The sequence below is a fragment of the Aotus nancymaae genome, unplaced genomic scaffold (genome assembly GCF_030222135.1).
Source record: "Aotus nancymaae isolate 86718 unplaced genomic scaffold, 86718_ANA_hifiasm-v0.15.2.pri h1tg000012l, whole genome shotgun sequence".
In the NCBI taxonomy this organism is placed as follows: Eukaryota; Metazoa; Chordata; class Mammalia; order Primates; family Aotidae; genus Aotus; species Aotus nancymaae.
In genome coordinates this window covers 22743243-22765391 of record NW_026988423.1, presented here as the reverse complement: position 1 = coordinate 22765391, position 22149 = coordinate 22743243, and the positions used below count along the sequence as shown (strand labels likewise).

The 22149-nt window shown below is 52.4% G+C and overlaps 1 protein-coding gene across 2 annotated transcripts; it reads left to right on the top strand.

Moving 5' to 3' along the window:
- Positions 1–337: 337 nt before the first annotated feature.
- SCN4B (sodium voltage-gated channel beta subunit 4) lies at positions 338–21035 on the top strand. 2 transcript variants are annotated; one of them, XM_012470410.2, is made up of 5 exons: positions 338–489; positions 8463–8635; positions 9630–9858; positions 12334–12463; positions 16556–21035. In XM_012470410.2, the coding sequence occupies exons 1-5, from the start codon at positions 348–350 to the stop codon at positions 16647–16649; spliced, it is 768 nt and encodes a 255-aa protein (XP_012325833.1). In that variant the 5' UTR covers positions 338–347; the 3' UTR covers positions 16650–21035. The 2 variants fall into 2 exon arrangements, with proteins under 2 accessions (XP_012325833.1, XP_012325834.1); XM_012470411.3 differs by lacking the exon at positions 338–489 and adding an exon at positions 2367–2383.
- The last annotated feature ends 1114 nt before the right edge of the window (positions 21036–22149 follow it).

Genomic DNA, 22149 nt, shown 5'->3' with positions numbered 1-22149 from the left:
CCTAGTCTGGGGGCTCCGGGACCGCAAGGCGGGGAGGCCGGTGCAGGGTGCGCAGCGGGCGGGGGCTCCCTGGGCTTGACGGCGGCCACCGCCCCTCCTGCGGCTGGAGCACTTCCAGAGCAGAGGCGCAGCCTTGCTCGCCGCTGCGCTCGCTCAGTCTTCCTCCTGCTCCTGCTCCGGCTCCTCCTCCTCCTTCCCTCCCGCCGCCGCTCCTGCAGCCGGCTTCCAGCGGCGGGCGAGCGCGCCTCCCCCTCCGTTCCCTCCCTCCCCCTCCTCTCGCTCTCTGCCCGCTAACTTTCCCGAGCCCCGACCTGCGGCGCAGAGCTCCGGGGCAGCTTCGTGGCCGAATGCCGACCTCGGGCGGAGAGCGCGGTTGTGCCCAGTGTTCCATCCTCTCGCCCCCGGCGCGCTCCAGAGAGAACAGGACTATGCCCGGGGCTGGGGACCGAGGCAAAGCCCCGGCGAGATGGCTGGGCACTGGGCTTTTGGGTAAGACAGCTCCAGCTTGGTCTCTTCTCTTGCCTCCTCCCAGCCCCAAAGAAGGGGACACTCGAGAAGGGAGATGCCTTGGACTGGGTGGGCTTTGGAGTGCGGCACGGAATGAGGACGGTGGCCGCAGGCTTCCCGCTGGACGCTGGTTCAGAGGCTGTGCTCCCTGGGGACCCTGCGCGTCCCCCTCTACCCCATCAGCCCCCCAGTCTCCGGATTAGTTTTTTTGCTGTATCTGGAGCCTTCAGCTCCAGGTTTTTGGGGCTGGATCTTGGGGCTGCAGCGCCGGTCTCCAGAGTTGAGAGGTTCGGGATGCTGGAGGAGGGGGTCCGTGTCGTGGGTGCAGGGGATGCCAGGTGGGTTGCACGTGTGACTATTGCAATGGTGGTTTCCCTCCCTGCCCAGAGCTGTTTGCTTGTTTCTCAGGCACCAAGCAGGCACCAATGGGGGGTGGGGGAGTCCCCTTCTTCCTGGGCCATTTTCCTGCTTTGCCTCTCTGCCCTCTACCTCCTTCAGGGCCCACTGACTTCTCTGTAGTGGCACTTGAAAGCTGGAAGGGGATGGAGGGGCTTGCGGGTCATTCAAGGCCCTTTAGGAAGGGCCTTGTTTCTCTTCCTGCAAAGAAATTCCATAGGGAAGACCTGTTTGACCTGCTCCTGGCTCTTCATTTTTGGAGTGAATATGGAGACAGAGGACACATGTCCAGAGGACACGGAGGGAGAAGCATTATTAATATCTTTAATATGCACATGAGAGTTTTGAGTGTCGAACTCCAAGAGATTAGGGAATGATATTTATTAGTCCAGAATGTAATCTCCTCATAAATCATAGCCAGACTTTAATGTAAGCCGACTCCAGCTCTGGCAACGGCATCTCTTCCTGTTTGTATTGGTCAGATTTGGCTTTTGGCAGCTCCCTGCATGGGGTAAGACACACAGTGTGGGTATTTGTGCTGAAAACGGAGACAGAAGCTTATACGGGAAGTGGCTAGTGTTTCTGCGAATGTAAACTGTGTGCAGACCTAGCAGGTTGGTGCCTGGTGGTGAAGAGGGGAGACAGTATTTCTTGTACTTGGGATGTTTATTTACATCCGTACCGCTAGATGGAAGACACCTGTGTTTTTTCCTGTACCTTTGGCACAGATGTCATGCTGGTTTCACAGTGACCTTAACCGAGGGGGCCTCAGTGAGGCCTGAGGCTCCTTTTCACCAGGTGGGCACAGCGCCATTCCATACTACTTCCCCTCATCCCACCTCAGATCAGCCTAGGTCCCCATGGTGGCCATGGCAGGGGTAAGGGGTCACTGAGGAATCAAACTCATACAGTTATTAAACTACCCCACCTCACACCTCTGGGTTATCTTCCTGGGTGGTAGGATGCCAGTCCTTGGTTTGTTAGAATACTCATAGAACTAGGCCTCTGTGGGCAACCTAGAGGGCCCTGAAAATGATTTGTGTGTGTGTGCGCGTGTGTGTGTGTGTGTGCGTGTTTGAGAGAGTGTGAGTGAGTGTGGGAGTGGTGCAAGGGAGGGAGGGAGAGATGCAAAGAGACAGAAGAATGGAGAACAAGAGAGAAAGAGGCCTGTTTGGGACAGTGGAGCCCCCAGCCAGGGGGTCGCCTTTGGTCCTAAACTTCTTAGGGCTGCTTTGGCACATGTCAATAGGATCCAGCAGTATGTAGATGGGACACGAGCCGCCTGAACCTTCCCACAGCCACCCTTCTCCATGAATTGCACGAGGGCACACTCTGACCAGCTGTCATCCATTCTTCCTAAGTCCAGAGGAGGCAAAAGAAACGTCTGTCTAATCCAACACTGTTGGGGAACAGAGCAGGAAGGATGGCCTGCCTGACCATGCCCCACCTTCTCCAAGGACTGTTCAGCTGTATAGACCAGGTAGGGGCTAAGGCCTATTGATATCGGTTTGGATGAATTTCTGAGCTACCCTTTGGGAGCCCAGGAGAGAGCAAAGTGACTTGTAGATGGGAGACCTGCAGGCTCCAGGACTGGCCCCATTCTCTCTGGCTCTGCCCCTGCTCCGCTGGTCTGCAGAGGGACTCCAACCAAAGTCCCCTTGGCCCTTGACCAGGCAACGCTGACTGAGCCCTCACAGGGGCATCGGTCTGAGCTTGGGACATAGATGACATCCTTGCTCTCAAGTCCAGTGGGGGAGACACAGAGACGAGTGGACAGCCAACTGGAGGTTTTCCCTGGGAGCATCAGAGCTGACAGGGACTTGGGGAACCAGAGCACAGAGCTCTCCTAAGGATGAGGAAGTCATGGTCCAGAGAGGAATGGTGACTTGCCTAGGGATGCATGGCCAAATGATGGCCAAGTGGGACAGAATCTGGGTTTCCTGGACTCTGTCACACCACATTGCTTCCCAGTTAACCCAAGTCTGGTGAGGGGGAAGGTCAATAGGGATTGTGCTTAGGGCTGAAGAAGAATCGAGGCTCTGGGGCATAAGTGTGGAAGGAGAAAGCCTTGAGGGGCCTAGAGCTGCTGTTTTCGCAGCTTCGGAGACTGAGTACAGAGCAGTGGACTCCCAGGAGTCCTCTTCCCCTCTCCCCATATCAAACGCAATCCCACAGACTGAGACCAAAGTGATTTTTGATAATCTAACAAAATGCCCTTTTCTTAAACTGAAAAGCAGTTTCCAAGGCTATATCATTGCCATTGAGGTTCATGCAGGTTCCAGTCTCTTCCTAAGTATGTAACTGGTAACATCTCTGTCCTGCCCACTCTTTCCTTGTTCCCCCATTTACTTAATTGCTGTGATCTGTGTTTAATTATCACTTGTGAGGGTGCTATGTTGCACAACACTATTTCCCCTGGTGTGTGTTTATTAAGGGCTTGCTTAAAGAGAATGCAATTAAGGAGAGGGTGCTCAGTCTCACTCAGAGGAAGAAGAAGGAAAGAGGAAGCAAGGAGACTGTGGGGAAGAAGAGAAGAAAGGGGAGAAGTGGAGGGAGTTGGAATCTGGAGTCCCAGATTTGAATCTGGAAAACACACTTAGTTCTCCTGAACCTGCTGGAGGTGCAAGCCTGTGGGGGCACGCGAGAGAAGGCTGGGGTCCCAAAGCTCTTATGACTGCCCTCCTTCTGGTGGGATCAACATGAGAGGGAGACTGGGCACAGCAGACCACCTTGTCCTGCTGCCAGTCCTCAGGAAAGTGTAGGGATCTCTACATAAACCAGGGGTGGGTCATGCCAGCACAAGCTGCTCTGTGGCCTGTAAGAGGAGGGACAGGCATGCTGCTGGGACTTGTTTGCAAAGCTGGTTTCATTGAACGTCCTGTGCTGTCTCAGGGGCATGCTTCCATCCCAGCAAAGCTCCTGGGGATACGCAGGAAGCAGGCAGGTTGCCTAGGGAGAGGGAGCTGAAATCTTTCTTTTGTCTCCGGGCCCAGGGGCCTTGCCTGGCCCAGTCCTGCCTCCCAAAGCCCCCAGGGCCTCCACCCCAGGAGGGGTCCAGTCCTGCTGGCCTCCGCTCACTTTCTGCCTCCCAGCTCTAACTTTGAGCCTCTCTACCTCCCTGGGCCGGAGTGTATCAGCCTCCCTATTAGTCAGTCGTGTGTCCCCTTGCCGTGCCAGCAAGCCCTCAGAGCTACACTTAGAGTGGGTACCGGCCTGACTCTCTTTCCTCCCACCACCCTGGTGTGGCTGTGACTGATCCCTGGATGTGGGAAACCATGGGGGAAGGTTTCTTGCCTCCACATTTGTCTTGGGATATATGGTAGCTGCCATAAGATTCCTGCTGGTGTGAATATTTAACAATATGATTTGCATGTGCCCATTCTTTTCCACTTTAACAAAAGTGATCCTGAGTCAATCTTCAGAGAAAACCCCAGATGAGGATGGCAGGGGGCCGAGGACTTCAGAGAAGGCAAAGAAAATGGCCATTCTGAGAGTGGCTAAGTGGATATAGGGCCTTTTAGTGACGAAAAGCAAGGTTTTCGAGTTCAGGATTGAATTCCACTGGATCATGACTGGGAAGACTTGTTCAACAATTCCACAATGCCAGAAAGAGGCCCCCCACTCTCAAACACACACATGTCCACTTTAACATTTTAGAATTAAGTTTAGAAAAGAGCGAAGCAAGGCTTTCTTGACTTCAGGAAATAATATTATTTCCAGCCACATGGAAATAAGCCAAGATGTGGCACAGGGTGAAAATACAGATCAACGTGGGAATGTCCGGGAGACATTCTTGGCTGACACTGGTTGTTAAGGGTAGCTGGGGGTGCCCTGGTTACCTGTGATAAGGGACACCCTTGTCCCCTGCTCCCCTTTCAAACACCACCCTCCTCTACCTGCAGGGTGCCCACTCACGGGAGCCCTTCTTGTGTTTTATAATCTCCTGTTTTGGCTTCACACCAAGCTCAAGAAGTAGGTAGGACAGGCATCCCTGCCCTGGCGTGGGGATCTGTTCACTGGATGTGGCACCTCTGACTTTCTCAAGGTCAGCTAGCAGAGTGGGGCCTGCTTGCATGTGCTCACCAGTCCTCTCTGGACTTGGTCATCCTGAAGCCGCCCTCGGGGGCCTTTGTGGACCAACACCTGCCTCTGGCTGCCCCCTTCCCCCCAGAGCAGCCTCACAGGAGACACTGGGTATGGAAGGCAGGCCCATCGGCTTTCTCATGCAGGATCCTCCCAGATGTAATTGGCAGGACTGCATGACACCCGGCCGGGAGGGCTGTGCACTGAAGAACAGGCCTGCCCACCCTCTCTGATGCTTTCACTCGGGCAGGGCTCTGGACTCTGTGAAGCCATTTCTGCCGATTTTCATTTTCCCCTCGTAGCTACTGAGGAAATGGCAATGCTTCACTCGCAGAGTTCTGAGTGTATTAGAGTTAAGTCATCCACATAGGCGCACACAAACCAGGCAGAAATGTATACTGTGTCATGATCCAGACCTTAAAGAACTAGTGTTCTCCTCTCTCCTGGACCCGTCTTTCACTCTTTTTGTTTGTTTGTTTCTATTTAAAGCAACCAACAAGATTTCCCTTTTGACATACATCTTTTGTGCTCTTGAAACTCTCTTTCTGGCTGGGGTCGAGGTGGGGAGATTTGGGCACTGATTTGAGTTCCCCCATCTCCTCCAGGACGCTGATTCCTGGACCGGTATGCTGATGAGCTTTGGGGTAGGAGCTGCCACACTCCTTGGTGCCCAGAGGGAGGCCATTAGCTATCAGGAAGCTGCCTTGTCCGAGAGCTTTGCTGTCCACTGCTCTGCATTCAGTTCCTGTTTGTAGGGACTATGGAGGGTGGGAAGCAGAGTTGGTGTCTCCCATCAGAAGGTTCTAGTGCTGGCCGCAGCCTGGAGAGTGGGCTCTTGTGTCTGGCTTCGGTCTCTAGACCTCTGGGGGAGATGGGGCAGAGAGCAGAGGTAAATAGAAAAGCAGGAGTTCTATGGAGCACTATGCCAGGACGGCATTGTTTTCCTGGAGAGCACGTGGCAGAGTGGTGGAAGGGGGGCTAATGTCTGAATGCTGCTTATGCCACTCACTGGGTGCGTGGCCATGAGCAAGGTAATCTCTTTAAACCTGTTTCCTCAGTTGTTTATTGAGAATAAAAATAGTAACTTATAGGATGATTATGAGGGTTGAGACAGTGTATATAAAATACCTCTTCTATCCTATAGTAAGTGCTCAGTCTCAAATTCACCATTTACTATGTGGCCCTGGGAAAATCGATTTAACTTGTCTGAGCCTTAAGTTCATCATATATAAAATGGGAACATTATACCTGCCTTTGGGCATTCTAATAAAAGTTGGAGTTAGGGTGGAGTGAGATGGCTCCTGCCTGTAATCCCAGCACTTTGGGAGCCTGAAGCAGGTGGATCATGAGGTCAGGCATTCGAGAGCAGCCTGGCCAACGTAGTGAAACTATCTTTACTAAAAATACAAAAAATTAGCCGAATGTGGTGGCCGGCACCTGTAGTCTCAGTTACCCAGGAAGCTGAGGCAGGAGAATCGCTTGAACCTGGGAGGCAGAGATTGCAGTGCGCCAAATTGTGCCACTGCACTCCAGCCCAGGCTACAGTGAGAGACTCCGTCTCAAAAAAAAATTTTTTTTTGAGTTAGTAAGCACAAATCCTGTCGCACAGTGGTTCTCAAAGTGTGGTCCCCGCACACAGCATTTCCTGGGAACTTTTTAGAAATGTAAAGGCTCAGGCTCCACTCCAGACCTACTGAAGCAGAACTCCAGGGGCTGGGCAGAGCTAGCTGTAACTGTTCTCCAGGGGATTCTGATGCTCTCTTAAGTTTGAAAACCATGGCTCTAGAACAAATCCTGGCTGGCTGCAAATCCTAGGAGCTGACCAAAAATAAGGACTAACTGAAATAACTTCCCAGCACTAACTGGAGCTCTGGTGGGCAAATCCGGGTCTCTTAGGCAAGTTACCAACCTCTCTAGGCTCAGTTGTCTCACTTATAACATGGAGCTATAACAGGCGTGAGGTTGAAATGTGCCTGGCACATAGTAGATGCTCAGTTAATATCAGCTGTTACTATTGTTATTGACAGTGGCAGGATCGCGTTGGGGTTACTGGACCATGGGGTGTGATTTTGGGACTGGGGCTACAAGCACTCCACTTTGTCATCAGAAGCTAAGGGCTAAGGGCACAGGAAGAAGCTGAGCAAGCAGGGCTGCCTGCTCTCCTTGGAGCTCCTTTTCTGTCATTTGAAAAGCATTGCCAGATGCATTATCATCGGGTGGGGGCAAAACAAGAGGTTTATGATGCAGAAGAGGGAATTAAGTTAGACAACAGAGGGCCTTCCTGAGAGTGGGGGTTCCTCTAGGGACGAGGTGAGGCAGGCATCCACTTCCGGACACCCTACCCACCCCACTGACCATGAGGCGAGTGGGATTTCCTTGAGGCATCTGCAGGACGCGGAGGGGGTGGGGGGTGGAGTTGGGGGGAACCAGGCAGGCCCCCTTACAAGGACTCCGGAGCGGGAGTTTGGAGGCCTCGTCCCAGCCGAGGGGGCCGCGTTGGAGTGCGGGGGAGGAGGTTCGAAGCGTGGGAAAGAAGCCCGGGGGCGCTCTGGGGACGCGCCAGGACGAGGGGGCGGAGTGTGGCGGGGAGAACTGGCTGCTAGCCTCAGGAGGGGACCGCGGGTCCAGCGCCCTTCCCGTCCCGCCCCCGCGCTCGTGTACTCGGGTTGGCCCGGAATCCCTCCCCAGGGTATCTTCTGCCTCTGACTTTCCCATCCTGGCTGCACTCGCGCGCCCCCGCGGCTGTCCAGCTCCAAGCCCCGCGCTGTGTTCCCCCGCGCCGGGCCGTCTTCCTGCGGTTCCCAGAGTCCCGTTTAGCGGCTAGAGGGCGTCGGACTCGTCTGGCCCAGCGAGGTTCAGACTGAACGAGTCCTTCTGCCTCTCTGCCCCAGGGGGCCGGGGAGGAGACTCCAGGGCCCGGGAACAAGAGGCTGCTGGACTGCGGCCCGGGACTGCGGCGGCCGCGTTTCTCTTCTTCACCTTACGGGACCCGGCTCTTCCCTGGCCCCGACCACCCCGCCTTCCAGTTCCGAAAACCTGGCGAGAGGCGCGCACTGTCCTGGGGGAATTCCCCTGCAAACAGAAGGGAGCCCGCCCCGCGCGTCCCGGGGTGCGTGCGGCGGGAGTGCCTCCAGGCACTGCGTCCCCAGGTGACTGGCACAGCGGGGCGCGGTTCGCGGGAGTGGCCAGGCCTTCGTTTCCTTGGGTTGGACTGACCCCTGGTGGTCATTCAGAGCGCCACAAAGGCTACTACCTGGTCCAGAATTCAGCCCTGTCCAGGGGAGAAATGGAGAATGATGGAGTGTGGCCCAGGCGGTGTTGATTGGAGTAGAGAGTCATCCTCCCGAAACTGGCACTGAGGGTGATAGAGACCTTCCTGCCTGGCCAAGCCACTCCGCCCTGCCCGAGCATCCCCTTCCAGAGCTCCAGCCAGAGGTTTTGGTGGGGTTTTATTAAGGGAGGTGCTCCTTACACAGGTCTCGTCCTGCTCCCTGTAACCCTGTCGCTGGAAGTGTCTGTGGGAAAGGCCACCGACATCTACGCTGTCAACGGCACGGAAATCCTGCTGCCCTGCACCTTCTCCAGCTGCTTTGGCTTTGAGGACCTCCACTTCCGGTGGACCTACAACAGCAGTGACGCGTTCAGGGTTGTAAGTATTTGGGGGAAGGACAGGACAGCCCAGCCTCCCTCACCCATGCCTCCCCTCCCAGGCTCTGGTCCCTTCTGGACGGAGACCCACTGCGATGGTCCCCAGAACCCACCTTTTGCCACCCTTTCTCCCAGTTTTCTTTTCAGAGCTTGCCGGGAAGGATGTAACTGGGAGAGATGCTTAGATCGTGTTGCCAGAATTTATGCTGAGGGACTGCTGGAATTCTTGGCTAGTCTTCTATCTAGTTTAAGAAACACCTAGAACTCGGATTGCATGGAAATCAATAGTTTAACAAACAGGAGAGAGAAAGACCTTTGGAAAGCTTAGAGAGAAGGAATGAGAAAAATCTAAATGAGGGCTGAGAAACAGGACTGGCAGGGAAAGGAGAGAGGAAGAGAGGAAGAGCTTCGGGAGCATTGGCGGGCTGTGGTGGGGGTGGGAGTGAAACAATCAATAGGTATTTATTGAGTACTCACTCTGCAATCTAGTGGGGGATCCAACCTGAGACTGTCATAGGGAAGCCACAAGAGACCAACTCTGGTTATAATTAAATGCTGACCTCAGAGGATGCTGATGGGAAGAGTTGTGGGATTGATCCAGGTCTTGATAGAGGGCCAGAATTCAGATGGGCAGGGGACATGGTGTCAGCAAAGGCTGGGTGGGAGGTGACAGAGGGAAATGAGTGTGGTGCTTGCAGGAGTCATTACGTAAAAGGCTTTTATGAAGAGAGTGGTAAGAGCTGTGCTGCATTCCAGGGAGACCTTAATAAAAGGAAATGGATTTAGACTGAAACACGCAAAATTCAGGTTAGACAGGCAGCGCTATTGACGCTGGAAGAGGAAGCCGCGGGGGAAGGAGCAGGCTGTGACTGCAGGCTCTTCTTGGTCCTGGACAGGGTAGGCACCCAAGGAGTGGGCTGGTGTGATGTCATGACCCTTAAGGACCCTGATTCTTTCTTGGCCACCTTCTCTCCCCAATCCCCTTCCTCCACCAGCTTATAGAGGGGACTGTGAAGAATGAGAAGTCTGACCCCAAGGTGACATTGAAAGACGATGACCGCATCACTCTGGTAGGCTCTACTAAGGAGAAGATGAACAACATTTCCATTGTGCTGAGGGACCTGGAGTTCAGCGACACGGGCAAATACACCTGCCATGTGAAGAACCCCAAGGAGAATAATCTCCAGCACCACGCCACCATCTTCCTCCAAGTCGTTGATAGACGTATGCAGTAGGGGCTGGCCCAGGGCGGTGGAGTGGGAAGGAGTTGGGGGGCACCCAACTCAGCATTACAGCGAAATGGCAAAATAGACCATGTTGGTGTTTTCTTTTGCTTTACCCTTTCCAGAGTTGCTGGAGTTACATCTAAAAGCTAGAAGAACTCAGCTTGAACACTTACTCTGCTACCAAATAGCTTAGGAAATACACTTAGCCTCTCTAAGCCTCGTTTTCCTCATCTGTAAAATGGGAATATGTCTGCATTTTCCTAGGATTGTGTTGAGGGTTAGAGAAGCTACCTGGGAGTGTTTTGTGGCTAGTAAGCTTTTCTCCATGTATGCTGATTGTTAATACCATTGGGTATTCCATTAGCAAAAATTGAAGGTCAGGCATTGGACTAAGAAGTGCTATGAGTGATACATTACATTCTTCCTTGAGGAATTCACAGTACAGGGTAGGACAGAAGATAAATAAATAACTGGAATGAGCAGAGCATGAGAGCTACGTGATACAAACAGTAGAGGTGAAAACAACAGAGATGGAGTAAGACATGGCCCTTGTCCTCTGTGGGCTTACATCCTACCTGGGATTCCTGTGTGACACAGGAGGACCAATCATACGAGGAAGGTACATATGACAAGGAGCCAGGTGGTCCCTGAGCAGACCTGGTGTGGTTAGAGAAGGAGGACGTGTTAACCAGGTCTGGAGAATGAGGGGTGGTCCCACGGAGGGGAGGGCCTGGAAGACTAGGGAAGTGAAGCAGAGAGAAAAAGGGAAGGGGGCTTGCTCAAGAATCCTGACTCTGATGTGTTTCGTGTGTTCCGGGGATTTGCTGCTCTCCTGGATGACACCGAGTTCCTGGAGAGGGAGACACTCGTGAGTTCAATCTTGAGTGTGCAAGGGCAGAGCCAGAGGTCGTCCAATCTGCTTTTCTGAGCCTGCCTATGGTGTCACCTCTTTCTTTCCGTTTGGGCTCCCGTCACCCCACTTGTGCTCAGCCTTTTCAGAGGGAAGAGAACCGGCATTTATGGAGCATTTCTGGGTGCCAGGTCCCGAGTGAGGTGCTCTTACTGTCTTTAATTCCTTTGCTCCTCACCAGCTGCCCTCGAGGTGGATCATCTCTCAATCTTTACAGATTCATTCATCCATCTGTTCAACAAATATTTATGGAGCACCCTGTATGGGACAGACGTTCGAGGTTCGGAGGATGCGATATGACCAAGATAGACAAATTCCTGCCTTTGTGGAGATTACCTTCCTCCCCTTCTGTGTATGGAGATACACAATACCAAATAAAGAAGAAAATGATATTGTAAAAGAGAACATAGCCAGTGTTAAGAAGAACAAATTAAGCAGGGAAGGAAGATGGGGTGCCAGCAGGGTGAATAGGGAAGGGCTCTCTGGAAAAGGCGATAGAATGGAGATACTTAAAGGAGGTGAGAGAGAAGCTATGAGGGTGTCTTTGGGAAGATAGGGAGGGAACGGCAAGTGCAAAGGCCCTGAGGCAGATGCGTGAAGAATCACAGGAGTGATAGATGAGTCAGGTCAAGCCAGATTGTGTAACCACCCTGCTGGAAGGATGAGTGAGGTGGGAGCCACTGGGAGCAGAGGAGTTAAGACCTGAACAGGCTTGCTTAGGCCCCTATGCCAAGAATAGATGATAGAGGGAGGAGATCAGTTAGGAAGCTATTGAGACATCCATGCAAGAGGTAGCTTGGGGCCAGGGCCCAAGGAGGTTGTGAGAGATCGGGTTCTGGAATTTTTTAGTTACAGCCGTCAGGATTCTCAGGTAGGCCAGATAAAGAGTTTGAGTAAAAGGCATCAAAGAAGACTCCAAGGATTGTGGTTGGAGCGATTAGGAGGATGAAGTTGTTGTTGGTGGAGAGGAGGAAGACTGTGGGAGGAGCAGGGTCTGGAAGGAGTCAGGAGTTGAGTTTTCGGATGAAGAAACCGAGGCTAGAAGGGTTCAATGGCCTACCCGACATCACCCGCTAGTTAATGACGGTTAAATCCTGTACTTAAAATCCAGACTATCTGACTCCACAGTCTTCTCACCATCTAAGACGTGTCATAGGGATGTTCTTAATTTTTATCTGTGTGGGCAAAGGAGGTCTAGAAAGAGGCGATGACATTTTTGCATGGCAGTCTGGGGATCAAGTCATGACTCAAACTTGAGTGTTATGGGCTCCAATTCTGATTTGTTCCAGAACTTGTGTGAACGCATCTGTGGGAGGACATGTGCGGGGCGGGGGAGAGGGAGAGGCGCCCCTCGTGTGTGCCCTAGCCTGATGGATACCATGTTCTGCCTCTCCAGCTTCCTGCTGCAGGCCTGGGGAGGGCTGGGGGTCTGGGAGTGGATGCACCCCAGATGCCAGGAGGTGGGGTGGAGGCTACACAGCCCTTGCATTGCCATGGTGCTCGGCTCCAGGTGACTCCAGCACCCTTTGTGCCTTCCCTTTCTTCCCTGCTCGGGCCACACAGTGGAAGAAGTGGACAACACAGTGACACTCATCATCCTGGCTGTCGTGGGCGGGGTCATCGGGCTCCTCATCCTCATCCTGCTGATCAAGAAACTCATCATCTTCATCCTGAAGAAGACTCGAGAGAAGAAGTGAGTTGACCTGGAGCACACTCCTGTCCTCCCACCAGCCCAACACCCTCTCATCTACCCCCACCAGCTTTCAGCCTCCCACCTGCCTCCTCATTCCCCCCTTCCTCTTCCCACCTCTCTCTGTTCTATCTTTGCAACGTCCTCCCCTTCTCTCAGCCCCTTCTTCATTGCTTTTCCACTTCCCCATCCTCCCTATATAGATTTGTTGAGTATGTTCAATTCACTGAGTACCAAACACCAGCCACTTGCTCTTCCTCATCCCACTGCCTTCCTTCCCATTCCATTAGCCTCTCTTTCTGTTTGTACCACCCAACCTAGTGCTTTATCAAAGAACTTAGGGAGCCTTTAAAAAATCAGAGAAAATGTAAGATTCCATGTACAGAGATTCTAAAATGGGAAGACCCTTCTAGGGAGATGGGAGCGAGATTCTTCTGTTGGGAAATTCTGAAAATTCAGATGAGGGTGATTTTTAAAAAGTTTGAAAAGGCAAATATGGCCTCCCAGGAAGCCCTGGGATAAGTTCAGGTATAAAAATAGACATCTATAAGGGGAAGGGGAGGGAAGATGGGGGAGGCATGGAGGGTGCAACCCTCAGGTCCAGAGTTTTTGGAGCAGTATCAGACAGGCTCCAGAGCAGCATGTGGTGAACCTTGCAAAACTAGAGCGGGGAAAGGCATTTGAAAGTTGTGCTCTGAGCAAGACAGATGTGATGAGATGGCTTTCCACTGGAACAGAGAGAGTGAAGGTAGTCACGAGAAGCAAAAAGGAGAGAGAACTGGCTCTACCCGGTGTGCTGAAACATTCTGCTCTGCTGAGAAGAGGAAATTCTGCCAGAAAGGGCACAACTTACTCTGGAAAGAGGGGATGGATGTTAGAGATAGGGCAGGGACATACAGGTAGCAGTGTTGGGGCTGGGGACAGGGGAGGACCCTGGAACTCGGTTGTCAATGAAGAGCTCAAGGGTTGTCTGCCTGCCTTGTGGCCAGAGGCAGTGAGGGCTTTGGTGATCTTGAGAGGACTAGAAGTGTGGAGCTTAACTAGGTTCTGTTTTAACAAACAGTCTTACCATCCATGGATGGAGAACAAATTTGTCAATATATGGTTTAAAAGCACTTAGAAAAGACAAGGGTCCTTCAGAGCCACAGTGGGTTCATCAAAAACAAGACACGCCAAGCTGCATATGCGTGCCTGAAGTCCCAGCTACCTGGGGGGCTGAGGCAGGAGGATGCCCTGACCTCAGGAGTCTGAGTCCAGCCTGGGCAACTTAGCAAGACCTCATCTCTTAAAAAAAGAAAAAAAGGAATGCCAACTGTCTTCTTGATAGGGTACTGGCAGAACAGGAGATTGCTCTGGAAAATAACACTCCCTGTCATTCATCACACGCCTACCGTATGTTAGGAATCCCACCAGACAATTTTATACACTACCCATAATTATTATATTACAAAGTGAGGCTTAGAGTAGTGAAGTGACTTGCCCAAGGCCACACAGCTAGCAAGGGATAGAGCTGGGATTGGAACTCTGACTAATTGGGCTTCAAAGCTTAAACCATTGCCAGGATGTTCTGCTGACTCACTGGGCATATCTAGAGTTTATTCATTTATCTGTTCATTTCATGGCTATTTTTGAGACACTGTGTGCAAGGCACTGTGCTAGGTGCTGTAGGAAATTCTGGAAAGAATGAGATTCTGCCCTTAACTAAAGAACACCAGACACAAATCAATGTGTATATAAATAAATGTAATAGAAGGTAGAGGGGGACCAGTGTCAGCTAATAGGTTTGATAAAATGCTGATGGACAGGGTGAAATTCTGGGGAAGGATTTCTGGCTGAATGGGTGTTTGTAGCAGGCCTTGCGAGATGAATGTAACTTAAGCCCTGGGGAGAGTGAAGGGAAGTTTCTTCCAGATGGAGGCACCACCAAGGCAAAAAGTCTGGGAAGTGGGGTTGTGTCTGGAGAACAAGCCTTTTGTTTGTTGAGAGAGCTGGGTATGGTGGGGTGGGGGGAGGGAAAAAAAAGCCTGAAGAGGGGGTTGGGGACAGACACTTGGGGACCTGGGAGTCCTGGCTGTGATTGACTTCTGACTGCAGGGCCCTGGCATGGTCAGAGAGCCTCAGAAGAAAGGTTCTGGCTATGGTGGGTAGAGGGATTGGGTGGGAGGGCCTGGGGGCAGAGGACAGGCCATAGGGAAGCTTGAGGGGGTCCTGGGAGTGGCAGGGAAAAGCAGAGACAGGGGTTTCTCAAGAACAGGGAGGTACTGGACAGCGTCTCACCATCCATTCTGGGCTTCTCTTTTGCATCGATTCTGAAACGTAGGTGTGGTTTCCTCTGCCTGGAATTTACCCTCTCTCTTTTCCTGCTCATCTTTTTGGTTTCAGCTTAAAGTACACTTCCAAAAAAAGCCTTTTCTGACTCCTAGGAGGAGGCTTCCTAGGTTGGGTCTCTACTTCCTGCATCCCCCATCCTGTTATTTGCCACAGTGACACAATCACTTGTTTAATGTCACATCCCCTTTGAGAGTGCACGCTTCCTGACACAGTGCCTGGTACCCAGTAGGTTCTCAGTAGAGAATTATGGTCTGCGTGGAATACAGTTAGGTGGTTAGCAATTGGCTTGGTGAACTATACATTATGTATAGAGATAGACAGCGAGACAGATAGATAGATAGATAGATAGATAGACAGATAGATAGATAGACAGATAGATAGATGGATCCAAGTCTTTAGTGTATTCCACAGGGCTCTGCCTGCTCGTTGTTATTATTAACATTTGAACTACACTAGGGATGCCGTATTTATCAAACTTCCAGAAGCCTACTGCCTGTGTCGGAAAAAAATGGGACCTAGTAAGATGTTGGTAGGCTGGAGCTGGGAACTAAATGTGGCAAGATGAAATTAATGAGAACAAAATACTCAGTCCTTCCCAAAGGCCTCAAACTCAGCTGCCCAAGCCCAGGGTGAGGGTAGGTTGTAGTTTAGCCATAGCAGCTATGAAAGACGTGGCCATTTTCATGAGCAGAAAGCTCAGAGGGGTGCGGGTGCTCCCTGGAGAGCTCTGTGTGCTCAGCCTGGACATTACTGCGGAGAAGGGACCAACTGGAGTCAGAGCATGTCCAGCTCAGGGCAGTCAGGGTGGAGTGGCTCCCGGGAGGTGTCTTCCCATCCGACAGTCTCTCCTTCCTGCTGCCTTCTGCTCCATCCCACCAAACTCTGCTCAGATCTGTCATCCTTGAGGACAAACCACTGCCTGCTCCACCCCTTCCATAGACTCTGTTCTATTAATACCTCTGGTCACAGAGAGCTCAGGGAGGAAGGTCTGGGGGGTCCTGGGGAGAGGGGCTCTGTGTCCTCTGCATACTCCTTGCTGGCCTGGACCCCTCCCCATGACATAGCACAAAACTGGGGAGGGCAGAACTGGTGAGACCAGGGATGGCAGGGAAAAGCGACTCCTGGAACAGCACCTGGTGCCCTTTGCTTTCTGCCAGGTTGAGACAACTAGGTGACAGCTAAGCTTTATTGAGAACTTTCTTTTCTTTTTGTTTTTTCAGAGTCTCACTCTGTTGCCCAGGCTGGAGTGCAGTGGCATGATCTCGGCTCACTGCAATCTCCGCCTTCCAGGTTCAAGTGATTCCTATGTCTCAGCCTTCCTAATAGCTGAGACTACAGGCGTGTGCTACCATATCCGGCTAATTTTTGTATCTTTAGTAGAGACAGGGTTTTTCCATGTTGGCCAGGCTGGTCTCAAACTCCTGACCTCAAGTGATCCGCCTGCCTCGGCCTCCTAAAGTGCTAGGATTACAGGCGAGAGCCACTGCGCCCGGCCAACTGAGAGCTTTCTACGCCCCAGGCATGGTTCTAAGTGCTCATTTCTCCTTCCAGCAACTCCATGCAGAAGGTGTCATGCCTTAATCTATTTCACAAATGAGGGAACTGAGGTGTGGAGAGGTTAGGCGACAGAGCCTTTGGCTACCTTAGCTCTGTAGAAGGCCAGGGAGAGGCACAGGGCTGGGTGCAGGGCCCATGGCTCTCGCCGCAATCCACCCCTGCTCTTGCTCCTCTCCTCGCCATTGTCCCCTCTCTCTTCCTCTCCAGGAAGGAGTGTCTCGTGAGCTCCTCGGGGAACGACAACACGGAGAACGGCTTGCCTGGCTCCAAGGCAGAGGAGAAACCACCCTCAAAAGTGTGAGCCCTGCTTTCGGCTGGGCAGCTGCAGGGAGCCCCCTTTCTGATGATGAAACTGATGCTTGAGCCCCATCCGTAGAACCCACGTGCCTGAGACATCTGCTGCTTGGCTCAAACTGTAGTCTTTCCGGGCACAAGAAACTGGAGTCCTGCCCAGCCTGCCCATCCCCTTCCCAGTCAGGGCTCCCCAGGGACAAGGGATGGCCAGTGGAGGGGGTCTGTGGAAGATTCAAGAGCAAGAAAGGAGAGCCTAGGGTGGTGTGGAGGGGCTGGTCCCCTGACACCTGGGCAGATGGGGTCTCCTTCGGTCTCCCCACCCTGCACAAGCAGGGCTTTGGTTTTCCTCCAGGCTCCTCTTCACAGGGGACTGGGAGGATCCATGAGGGCTGTCCTAAGAGCTGGGCCCTGGAGATGGGGTATAGGAAGCGGTGGTTTCCTCTGGAGGGGGGAGTGGGATCGAGGACTCTGGAGAAGACCTGGGTGGGGGCTGCTGGGGGCAGGCCCACAGTGAGAGCTGCCTTGGCTTCACAGGATGCCAGACTCGCCCCAGTCCCCCAAGTAGGGAACTTCCTTTCCCCTGCCCCAGGACCCTATCTGCCTATCGACTCCCGTTCAGAGTTTTTCAGCCCTCCCAACCAGGGCTGGCTGCCTTGGTCTTGAGAGATCCTGCCCACCTAGCCCGTTCCCCTGCTCTCCAGGTTACTGAGGGGCTCAGGAAGGGCCCCCTTGAGCCTTCCTGCAGCACCTGAGTGCTCCCTATGCCTTTCCTAGCATTTCTACTTGGGGAATTGGGCCACAGAGGTAGCAAGCCAGTGTCCTGGGTCTCTGGGATGCCTGCCCCAGCCCTGCCAATGCTGGCAACCCCTCCCCTGGCATGGCAGGACCATGGCCACTCTGGGCACTCCAGAGCCCGGCTCTCCCCTGCTCCTCCCCCTCCCACCTGAGAGGCTGCACCCTCCAACCTCCTGTGCCCTCCAGCACACCTCCATCTTCCCTGCCCCCAGGGTTGTTCATTTCCCAGCCCTGGGTCAAGGCCTGCCTTCACCTCAGGGACTCTCTTCCTTTGGATGAGGGGGTCCTTGGGTTCCCAGCTGCTTCCTGCTCAGCTGGGCCACCTCCTCCCACCCTGGGGTTGGGGAGGAGCAGGGAGTAGGGGCCCACAGTTTTCCTTTGCTTCTCTCAGAGGTGGTTTGCACGCCCCTTGTGTGTGGGGCTAGACTGTGCCTTAGTCCTGAGTCTTATCCTTTACCCACGTCCCTCTCCAGCCCGGTGTGGTGGCGCTGGTGAGGGTTCGCCAGCCCTCCCTTCCCCAGGGTCATAGAGGGGGCCGTGAGGCTGGAACTGGTCCGTGACTGAATCTTGGAGACATCTGCCAGGTGCTCCCACCGGGGTTCCCAGCCTGCCCTAGGGGGAAGTGGTGATGGAGTGGGATCTCCTGATGGAGCCCATTGTGTGAGTACCTGTGGGGCAGAACTGGTGAGGCCAGGGATGGCAGGGAAAAGTGACAACAGGCTTCTCTGCCCATCTGCTTCCAATCCCTCTCTCCTTTACTGATTTTCTGATGCCCCGTCCTCTGGGCCCCTAGGAGGGATGAGAGAGGAGTAGCCCTCTTTTGCAGAGAGTTTGGGGTCTGCCTTAGCTCTCCCTATCAAACAGCAGCTGCAAGCCTCCTGAGGGTGGAGGTGGGGGAGTCTGAGGAGCAGTAGCACCTGCGGGGTGCCCGTGGCTGTGGCCAGTACCCCTTAGCCAACCTGCTGGGCGCACCAGTTCCCCATCTGATCTGCCTGTGCTCCTCCCATTCTTCTCTACCCAGCACCTGTCATGGGCTGGGATTCAGATTTTCCTGGCTTTGGGAGCAGACAAACCAGAGCCACCAGCCATTCAGAAAACGTATAGTTGCCTTCATGCAAAACTGCTTTCTTCTTCCTTCTCAATGGCAACATTTGAAGAGGCAGAGCACCTTGGGGCTCCTCTTTCTGTCTTAAGAGGAAGCCAAGGCCCATAGAGTGGGGAGAGGAAGGGTACCATTCTCTCTTTCCTCCCCTGGGTCTGCTGCTGACTTCTAGATGGGTCATGTAGATTCTCTGGGCTCAGCTCTTTCCATCTATCAAATGGGTGTAATAATACTTACCTACCTCACAGGACTGTAGTGAGGCTTGGTGAGTTTTGTCTAAAAACATCCTTTTGGCTTGGAAAGGGATCTGGGAAGCCAGGTATTAATTGGAGGGATAGTTCCAAGTCTGTCCTGTCATCTCTGTGTCCCATCTCTGTAACACACACACACACTCTCTCTCTCTCTCTCTTTCCATCCCACCTCTATTAATTGGAGGGATAGTTCCAAGTCTGTCCTGTCATCTCTGTGTCCCATCTCTGTAACACACACACACACACACACACACACACACACACTCTCTCTCTCTCTCTCTCCATCCCACCTCTATTAATTGGAGGGATAGTTCCAAGTCTGTCCTGTCTTTATCTCTGTGTCCCATCTCTGTAACATACACACACACACACACACACACACACACACACTCACTCTCTCTCTTTCTCTCTCTCCATCCCACCTCTATTAATTGGAGGGGTAGTTCCAAGTCTGTCCTGTCTTCATCTCTGTGTCCCATCTCTGTAACACACACACACACACACACACACACACTCACTCTCTCTCTCTCTCCATCCCACCTCTATTAATTGGAGGGATAGTTCCAAGTCTGTCCTGTCTTTATCTCTGTGTCCCATCTCTGTAACACACACACACACACACACACACACACACACACTCACTCTCTTTCTCTCTCTCCATCCCACCTCTATTAATTGGAGGGGTAGTTCCAAGTCTGTCCTGTCTTCATCTCTGTGTCCCATCTCTGTAACACACACACACACACACACACATACACACTCACTCTCTCTCTCTCTCTCTCCATCCCACCTCTATTAATTGGAGGGATAGTTCCAAGTCTGTCCTGTCTTCATCTCTGTGTCCCATCTCTGTAACACACACACACACACACACACATACTCTCTCTCTCTCTCTCTCACTCTCACTCTCTCTCTCTCTCTCCATCCCACCTCCTTGGAATTATTTAGTCTTTGCAATATTAGAAACCTTGACTCTGATGCTTGAAGCATCTTGTCCATGGCTCCTGTTTAATGGCTTTCAATAGAGGTGATTGAGATTGTAGAGGGGGCATTTTTGGATGCCCCAGAGCCTGGGGGCACTACTAAGAAGGCTAAACTTAGTCCCCACAACAAAGACTCATCCTGTCCAATGCCAACATTACACCCATGGAGAAGCGCTGGCATGGATTTGCACTAGGTTGTATATGGGCAAAGCTGTCTTCCCCAAGTGGACCCTCAGTGCATGCAAGTCTCTGACAGTGGTTTCTAGGGCTTGTGGGCTAGAAAGAGCCATTTACAAAGTGGGTCTTGGGATACCTGGGTACATGCAGCTGCGCTGAGAGTGATGTCAGTGAGACCTAAGACAAAGTGCCGAGCTCCCCATCAACTACAAAATGTGACGTCAGCTTTCCACGTTCTGGGCTTCTCCCCATGTAGGATTCGAACAGAAGGCAGCCAGAATAAACCCCCGATGCTAGAGAGGCCTGGGGAGAGCAGCTGATGGGGCTCAGACTACATACAACAGGCTAATGGGAGCTCTTGTGGAGTGAGGGTGTGAGAGCATGCTTGTGAGATGGCAGGAGGTGGGGTGTGCTCGTGTGGAGTGTGTGTGTGTAAATGCATGCATGTGCAGGAAGTGGGGGTGCATGGCGGTGTGACTGTGGAGTGGGTGGGCTCTGCATGGAAGGGGTGATGTGTGATGGGGGAGACTCCAGACATCTCAGGAGCCATCTTTCTTCGTCTGAGCTGTGCCTGTTGAGGCATCTGGAGACTGAGAAAGAATCAAAGACAGAGAAGACCAGCTGTGCTTCTGTGTTCTGTCACTCCATGACTTCATCTCACTGTTACAGACAGCTGCCAACAGAGGGCTGGGGGGAGGGAGTTCCTGGAGGGGGGACTTCTGGGGAAAATCCTATAGCTTGCTTTACTTTACTTTGTCCCAGGTTGGAGTCCCTACCCTCCCACCTCCCACCTGGTATGCAGTGCTTTAACTATCTTATGCATGGTTATTCCTCTGGCTTGGTTGACAACAATACCCATAGTCAGTTTTCCTATGTAACTATAGATCAAACGATGCAGCAACGGGCCTTGGGAGGCCTCAGGTGTGCAAGTGCCTGTGGGAGGCGCAGATGCACACACCCAGCACTGACTTGTGTTCAAGCACAGGATGGATGTAATCGGATTGTCTGGCCTCTACAACAGGTTTTGCATTGTAGACTTGTATTTGGCTTTGCCTTGGATGAAATAAAAATTATGTTTAATAATTTGGGATTTGGGGGCTTCCATTTTTGACTAATTGGGATTTGGGTTCTAGTCTTATTTCTTGCCAGCTGTGCTTAGGACATGTTTCTTTACCTTCTCTGAGCCTCAATCTGTTTGTGTCTCAGATGTTACCTGCCTAGGTGAAATAACGCATGCAAAATGCCTAAGAACGTGTGTCACATTCACAGGCGTTTGGGTCGTTTTCATTCCCATACGTTCTCTGGGGAAGTTGACAAGGTGGCCCTTTAATACTGGAATCATTGCCAGGGCCCTCTGGTATGGATGACCTTGGTCATGACCCTGTTGCACTACAAATGCCACAACAGCTCCTCCCCCGGGTTCTCTCTCCTTCCCTTCTCCAGGTTAGTATCTGGGTCCAGGTAAAATCTGCTTCACATGAGCACCTACCTTCCAAAGAGAGTTTCCGGGTGCTGAGCATAAGGCCAGGGGCTGGGAAGGAACTGGGAATATGTACCAAAGTATAGGTGTTTGCTTATATTCTTGGACTTTCTCATACCGCAATTTCTTACCAAACCATATTTCTCTATTCAATGGATTCACCTCATTCACTCCATTTCAAAAAGTTGTAGACACTAAGTACTCAGAAGCGCTTGTTGACAGACCTTTTCTTCTCCGTCAAGGACCCCAGTTTCAGTAGATGTCCCTGCCCAGCTCTGCTTCCTCCAGCCTCAGCTACAGAGACTATGGGCTGTGCCCCTGCCCTGAATGGATTCACCACCCGGGTTCCCCATGCAGCCACTCTCCTGCCTTTAGGTACTTCCTGTTGCCCAGGACCTCCTGCCACCTTCCCATCCGCAATACATGGGTTGGATATTGAGGTTTCCTGGGCCAAGCCTGGGTTTAGAACGCTTGGGATGCTATGCACTGAACTTGCAGTTACCCCTGTAAGGATCAGTCCCCAGGTCTGATTAGGTCTCTATCATTGCTCGGTTTCATCTCTACTTCATTTCCCCACTCAATAGCCATTAGAACTGACAGATGGCCCAATGTCTTAAAACCACATTAGGGACTGGGGCTGTCCTGGGCAAACCTGGATATAGGGTCACTCCCTGTTAAGCCCTATGCCAGCCCCGTGCTGACTCAATGGGTACCGACAT